At 46.3% G+C, this 7625-nt stretch overlaps 1 protein-coding gene across 1 annotated transcript; it reads right to left on the bottom strand.

The window, feature by feature from the left end:
- Positions 1 to 6: 6 nt before the first annotated feature.
- On the bottom strand, positions 7 to 1491 carry LOC122546664 (zinc-binding protein A33-like; the record flags this gene model as incomplete). The annotated part of the gene is made up of 1 exon (XM_043685329.1): positions 7 to 1491. A coding segment is annotated over one exon (591 nt), but the record flags the coding sequence as incomplete, so codon positions are not given.
- Between the last annotated feature and the right edge of the window lie 6134 nt (positions 1492 to 7625).

The raw sequence follows: 7625 nt of genomic DNA, 5'->3' as shown, positions 1-7625 counted from the left end.
GCTGTAGTTACACCCACGCTACCATGCGGGAGCCAGTTCCAGGATTCTGACCCACTGACAGTAAAGGCACAGCGATGTATTTCCAAGTCAGGAAGGTGGGAGGGGCACTTGCAGGTTTTCAGGTATCTGCTGCCCTTCTCCTGCGACACAGCAGTGGTCGTGAGGTTAGAAGGAGCTGTCCAAGGAGCCTTGGTGAACTTCTGCAGTGCAGCTTCTGGATGGTACACACTGCTGCGACTGAACATTGATTGCGGGAGGGAGGAAATGTTTCTCAATGGGGTGCCAACCAAGCAGGCTGCTTTGTCCTGCATGTCGTCAAAATCCTTGCATGTCCTACCTTGCTGGACATGTGCGTTGATGACATCACCTCAGGTGAGGAAGTGGGAGCACAGGGAACAGCAGGACTGACCATCCTGAGAGTTAAAGATGGAGAAGACAATGGAGGAATGTGTGGTGAAGAACGCAGTATCATTTAGGATCAATATCGGGTACAGAAAGAGAAACAGAGGGAAAGATGTACTGGACTGAGAATAAGGGAAAGAAGATGCAGAATACATTTTCAAATGACAAGGCTTCAACTTTAAAAAACTCCAGGGTGACTCAGTCTGCAGATTGGCATGGCATTAAGAAAGATGAATCCATGAGATGGGCACCAGTTTAAACTGCTTGTCAGGGTGAGGGGATGGGGGGGTTAATGTGGATAACTAGCAAGTGCTGACAAATAGTGGAGAGGCTGAGGCAGACACCAGGAGGCAGTGGATCGACTGGCAAATTCCGGAGACTCCTAACTGGCTGAGGCCTTGACCTGCTGGATTTCCCAGGAGATTTGTGCATCACGTTTCCCCAACCAACGTTAGAGCTCTGACGAGGTGTGCCCCATTCCCCCTTCCCCTGAACCCGTTACAGTTTCACGTGGCACAGTTTGAGGGGCTCGGAGTTCCTGCTGTTTAACCAGGGGTTGAAGAAGGGGAAGAGTTTGCCGTTGAAGGTGTCGGTGAAAGTGTAGAGGTGGCTCATGCTGTCGGCATCATAAAAGGAGATTTGCCCTCCCTCGTAATCCAGGTAGACCCCTATCTTCTTGGGCTTGGCGCCCAGTTTGAGGAGGGTAGAGGGAGCAGTCAGGGCCCCGTAGATGTGCTCTTGCCTCTGACATATGGTCCAATAGCCAACCGAGGGCATCAACGTGATCTGGCCCTTCCTTTGGGCATTCTCCCGGGCCAAGCCCAAGTCCCAGTCGGTCTTGTTAGCCACCTCCACCTCCCAGTAGTGCCGGCCGGAGCTGAAGCCCTGGCTGCTCAGCACGCAGGTGCAGGGCTCGAACCTCTCCTTGTTGTTCGGGAGGTTTTTCCTCTCATCGCCGGCGTGGACCGCGGTCAGGTCCTCGGACAGCAGGAGCCTGGCCTGCGCTGTGCCAGGATCCAGGGTCAGCGGTGCTGGCACTTTGTTTGTGAAAATAACAAGAAGGTTAGAAACGCGCGACACGGGAACAATCAATACCAGACACCATCAAGAGAAGAGCTGTCAACTGTTGTGGCGACATGGTGGCTCAGTGATCAGCGCTGCTGCCTCACAGCGCCAGAGACCCAGGTTCAATTCCCACCTCGGGCAACTGTCTGTGTGGCGTTTGCACATTCTCCCCGAGTCTGCGTGGGTTTCTGCCGGCTGCTCTGGTTTCTTCCCACAGGCTAAACATGTGCGGGTTCAGTGAACTGGCCATGCTAAATAATCCCATAGTGTTCAGGAATGTGTAGGTTAGCTAAATTAGTCAGGGTAAGTATAGGGGAATGAACAATGGGATTGGGTGGGATACTCTTCAGAGGGTCAGTGTGGACTTGTTGGGCCAAAGGGCCTGTTTCCACACTGTAGGGATTCTATAAAATCCAGTCAGGGAAATCAACTGGTTAGCAAGTTTGGATTTCATGGAATACAGGGGGAACTAGCCAGAACTGGCTTAAAGGTTGAAGACAGAGGGTGGTGGTGGAGGGTTGTTTTTCAGACTGGAGGCCTGTGAACAGTGGAGTGCCACAAAGATCAGTGCTGGGTCCTCTACTTTTAGTCATTTTTATAAATGCGAGCATAAGAGGTACATTTAGTAAGTTTGCAGATGACTTGGAGATGTAGTGGACAGCGAAGAGGGTTACCTCCAAGTACAACAGGATCTTGACCAGATGGGCCAATGGGCTGAGAAGTGTCAGATGGAGTTTAATTCAGATAAATGCAAGGTGCTGCATTTTGGGAAAGCAAATCTTAGCAGGACTTGTACACTTAATAGTAACGTCCTAGGGGGTGTTGCTGAACAAAGAGACCTTGGAGTGCAGGTTTGTAGATCCTTGTAAGTGGAGTCGCAGGTAGATAGGATTGTGAGGAAGGATTTTGGTATGCTTTCCTTTATGAGTCAAGTATTGAGTACAGGAGTTGGGAGGTCATGCTGTGGTTGTGCAGGTCATTGGTTAGGCCACTGTTGGAATATTGCGTGCAATTCTGGTCTCCTTCCTATCGGAAAGATGTTGTGAAACTTGAAAGGGTTCAGAAAAGATTTACAAGGATGTTGCCAGGGTTGGAGGATTTGAGCTGTAGGGAGAGGTTGAACAGGCTGGGGCTGGAGGATTGGAGGCTGAGGGGTGATCTTATAGAGGTTTACAAATTTATGAGGGGCATGGATAGGGTAGAGAGGCAAAGTCTTTTCCCTGGGGTGGGGGAGTCCAGAACTAGAGGAAGGGGTGGAGGCTGGTACAATTGCAACATTTAAGAGGCATTTGGATGGTATATGAATAGGAAGGATTTGGAGGGATATGGGCCGGGTGCTGGCAGGTGGGACTAGATTGGGTTGGGATATCTGGTTGGCATGGACAGGTTGGACCGAGGGGTCTGTTTCCGTGCTGTACGTCTCTATGACTCTATAATAGAAACATCTTTCGAATAGAATCCCTACAGTGTGGAAACAGGCCCTTTGGCCCAACAAATCCACATCAAACCTCCAAAGAGTATCCAACCCAAATCCATTCCTCTACCCCTGAACTAATGCACCTAAGCTCCACATCCCTGAACACTATCGGGCAATTTCGCATGGTGAATCCACCCTAACCCGCACATCTTTGGACTGTGGGAGGAAACCAGAACAAACCACGCAGAGACGGAGAGAATGTGCAAACCCCAGTCACCCGAGGCTGGAATCGAACCCAGGTTCCTGACGCTGCGAGACTGCAGTGCTAGCCACTGAGCCACCGTACAGGACAGGAAAAAACATACAGCTTGCTGCCATAGGGAGTGTTTGGAGTGGAGAGTGTGTGCATTTCAGGGGAAGCTGGATAAGTGAATGAGGAAACATCAATAGAGGGTCACAGCGGGAAGGGGTAGGCTGTAGTGGAGTGTAACACTTCATAGAGTTGGGCAGGAAGCTCAGACGGGTACTGTGTGAGTTAAATGACTCTAAGGTCCGAGGTTTGGTCCCCAAACTAGTTAAGCCTGTTGGCTTCACGCCAGGAATGCAATAATCCGTGTGTTTGTCTGAGCCATGTCTTTGTGCCGATGTTAGATATCTGGAATGTGGCCCAGTGTTCCGAGGTGCTCGGTTACAATCTCTCACGGGGCGTTAGTTCAAATCCCAATGCTACCTGAGTTTCAGTGTAGTGGTAGCGTCCCTACCTTTGGAAGCAGTGCTGTAATGGTACTGTCACTGAGTTAGTAATGCAGCATCTCAAGCTAACATTCTGTTCAAATCCCCCAACGGCAGATGTTGACATCTTACTTGAAGAGAAAAACGTGATGAAAAGCTGACCTAATGGCGACCATGTCACAACTGGAAAAAACCTCATGCAGTTTATTAACGTCCCTGACATAAGCATTGCCCCTTTCGGGCTTTGCTTATTACTGGTTCCCAGCCACATTGAAGTTTTTCCTGATGAAGGAGTATTGAATACAATTATTTCTGCGATTGGTATCTTTGCTGAGTCCCTGCACAACATGGGTGATGTGAGGAAAAATAAGCACTATCGCAGGGGAGAAGAAAGATAAAAAAAAGAAAAATATAACCAGGAGATCTGGAATCTCCTCAGTTCAGGGGACTGACTCTGAGCTTGCTGGCCACCGCCAGTGAACTGTGAGGGCAGTTCCTGTGATGGTGACTCTCTTGGCTGGAACAGCACAGGTATATCATAGTAATCAAGGATATGTAGATGATAGAGTGAAAAAAATACTGGACAGATAAAGCCATGCATTTTACGACACGCAAAACATACACGAGGCAAGATCAACATTAAAACGTTGAGCAATAATTAGAGTTAAAGACTCCATTAATCAGTCTAACAAGTGCAGGGAAGAAGCGAAACTTGAACACGTCAGTTCGTGTTCTCAAAATTCTGTATCTTCTGCCTGACAGTAACGGTTGCTGGAGAGTATTTCCGACTGGTTTGGGTCTTTCATGATGTTGGCAAATTCTCCGTGGAAACGAGACTTGAGGATAGAGTCTATAAATGGGAGATTGGATTCCGGGGTGATCTCAGCTGTGCACACATCCTACTGTCGTTCTTCAGGTTCTGCGCAGAGCAGTTGCGGTATCAGGCCATTCTGTACCCGGCGGTATGCTCTCGATGGTGCATCTGTAAAGGTTGGTGAGGGTTGTTTTGGACATGCCAAATTTTTTGCGCCGCCTGAGGAAGAAGTGATGTTGTGACACCTTCTTGACATTCTCATCTACGTGGCAAGTCCAGGACAGATTATCGGTTATCATCACTCTGAGGAATTTGAAGCTCTCAACTCTCTCAAACTCCACTCAGTTGATATAGATACGATTGTGTTCTCCTCTTTTTTCTGAACTCCGTTGTCAGTTCGTCAGTTTTACTAACATTGAGAGAGATAGTTATCATTGTACCACGTAACAAAACCCTCGATCTCTTTTCTTTCTTCTGAGCCCTCATCGTTGTTTTATATCTTTCTGAGCGTGGTCGTCTCGTCAGCAAACGTGGAGATGGCGTTCGTTCTGCACATGCCGTGGATGTGAAGGGAGTATGGTAGGGGCGGAGAACGCATCTTTCTAGGTGCCAATATTGAGTGTTTTGACGGAGGGTGTACAGTGGGCTGATTGCCATCTCTGGTCAGGAAGCTCAGTATATAATTAGAAAGGATGGTGCTGAGGTCTTACCTCTGACTTTTCAGATCTGTCTTCTTTGGCAATGCTGTTGAACACACGGCTGTCGTCAACATTCAAACTGAGAAGATAAAACATACCTCGCATTTTCTTTGTAACACAGAAATTTCCAAACATTCAGTGCTCTCAGATTATGGAACAAGAATGATATTGCCATCAGCCTCTCTTTTATTATTTTCGCAATGCGCCATTTGTTGATATAGTTTTCACGTCTATTTGTAAGTCTATTGTAAAGAACATTTGTCAACGGCGAAGAAATCAACATCAACAAAACCTGAAGCATGAATAACAAATGGCTTAATGAAGAACTGATTCGATTTTTGCAACGATTTGAACTTGACTTCTGGAATCTAATGTAACACAAGCCACCATTGGCGGAATTGGACAAAGTTACTTCCTTTGTCAACGTCATGATTTGATTGAAAAACTTAGTATCTCCCACATTCAGTCGAGAAATTGCATAACGAACAAAAAAGCTGGTTAACATTAATTGTTAAACCTTGCCACATTAGAGAATGAGTAAAGTTGATAATTCTTGATGTGAATTCACACTTATTACGGAGTAAATGAATTTGTAATTTCATACAAATTAAATGAAGACCGAACAAGTGCACAGCAAATCTTCGCCCCAAATACTTACAACAATCAAAAAACAGAATCATAATCACAGAACCCTTGCTCTTATAAAGTGATTCAACAATTGAATAACAAGATTAGGTGGCAGGCCAGCAATATTAATAGGTCACATATAATTGTAAGATGCTTCCACAATTAAGAAGTCAGATTCTTCAATCAATTAGTCTTTAACATTGGTTAGAATATATAAAATTCAGTTAAATGAGACTATGACATTATTGCAGATAGTGGAGATTGGAGCGACGTTGTGGCTCAGATTTTAATAGTGCTGCCTCCCAGCACCAGGAACCCGTATTCAATTTCACTCTGTGTGGAATCTGCATAGTCTCCAGCGTGTTCTGTTTTCCTTCCACAGTCGAAACTTGCCCTGTTTTGATATATTGCGAAATGCCTGGTTTGGGTGGCTCTGCCCGGTATGCCCTTCAGAGGATCGGTCTGGACCTGATGGGCCGAATGGCGTGATTCCAGCAGTTTAGGTATTATATGATAATACTAGCCCTAATGGGAATATGGAACGTTTTTAGATGGATCATAAATAGTGCACAGATCTTTGGGAATGAAACCAAGATGCAAAGGAAATTGCGAATAAGTGGTGATTGTAATGATAATATCAAGAACCCGTGGACCACAGAGGACGTATTCGGCCATTTCACGGGATCCTGGCAGAGGAAACGTGGCAGAGACATAGACAGAATTATAGTAACGCAGAGTAAACGATCGCCTCCAAATTTTCAGTCCACAAATTCTAACATCCTGCAACATTTTTCAGACCCGTTTACAATATTTTCTCAGCTCCCACATAATTTATAGACCCCATTCTTCCAATCTTAATCTCTGCACTTCCTTCTCTGTGTAACTCCCTTGACCATGCAACTTCCTACTTTTCCTCACACACTATGTGCCCCCAAAGTATTGCTGTCTCGATTTTGAAGTCCCGTAATTTTGCAATCAACGTGAATCTATTTTGTGTGTCAAATAGCTTTAGTTTTACAAAGAACGTTTGTACTCTTAATACTGCATTTTCCCCAGTTTCCCATCTTGCTAGTATTGCCACCTCCCTAAGTTTTGCCCGCTTCCCCGATGCTATTTACTCTCAAAGATGTTCTTGCCGAAATATTGCACATCCTTCTGAATATTTCCCTTTAAAAATTACACCCGAATGGTTTCCTCAATTCAAAACTTTCCTGCCTCTTCGTATTGCAACTGATTTCCTTAAACTATTTGCTATCCATGCACATCGTATCCCTCTCATTCTGTCCCCATGCCTGACCCACTGTATGTAAAAACACCTCTGTATTTCTGCACTCTCCACTGCTCCATTTGTTTGGTCGCAAGCAGACAAAGTGAGTCAGAGAGACGGACAGACACGGAGACGGTGTAAGAAAAAGAAGGCAGATAATTTAGCGAGGAGGAAGAGTGTGGTCGTAGAAAGGGGAAATGAATCAGAGAGGAATCAGATATGTTAATGGCCAGATAAAGGGAGAGAAAATTTAAGAGGAGAAACAGAGAAAAAGAGAGAGGAAGAGAAGAAGTGGGAGTGAAATCCCGAGGAGGGAGATACTTATTCAGTACTTGCCCATCCGAATTCACCTGGACAGTCTCGGACTCCTCCCTCCCCTTCCTAGAGCTTTCTGTTTCTATCTCAGACGACCGAATCAACACGGACATCTACTACAAACCGACCGACTCCCACAGCTACCTGGACGACCGAATCAACACGGACATCTACTACAAACCCACCGACTCCCACAGCTACCTGGACTACACCTCCTCCCACCCCGCCCCCTGTAAAAACGCCATCCCATTCTCCCAATTACTTCGACTCCGCCGCACCTGCTCCCAG

Source organism: Chiloscyllium plagiosum, unplaced genomic scaffold, assembly GCF_004010195.1.
Source record: "Chiloscyllium plagiosum isolate BGI_BamShark_2017 unplaced genomic scaffold, ASM401019v2 scaf_10418, whole genome shotgun sequence".
NCBI classification, from domain to species: domain Eukaryota; kingdom Metazoa; phylum Chordata; class Chondrichthyes; order Orectolobiformes; family Hemiscylliidae; genus Chiloscyllium; species Chiloscyllium plagiosum.
Note: the sequence above shows the minus strand (reverse complement) of the source record. Positions and strands in the feature narration are given on the sequence as shown.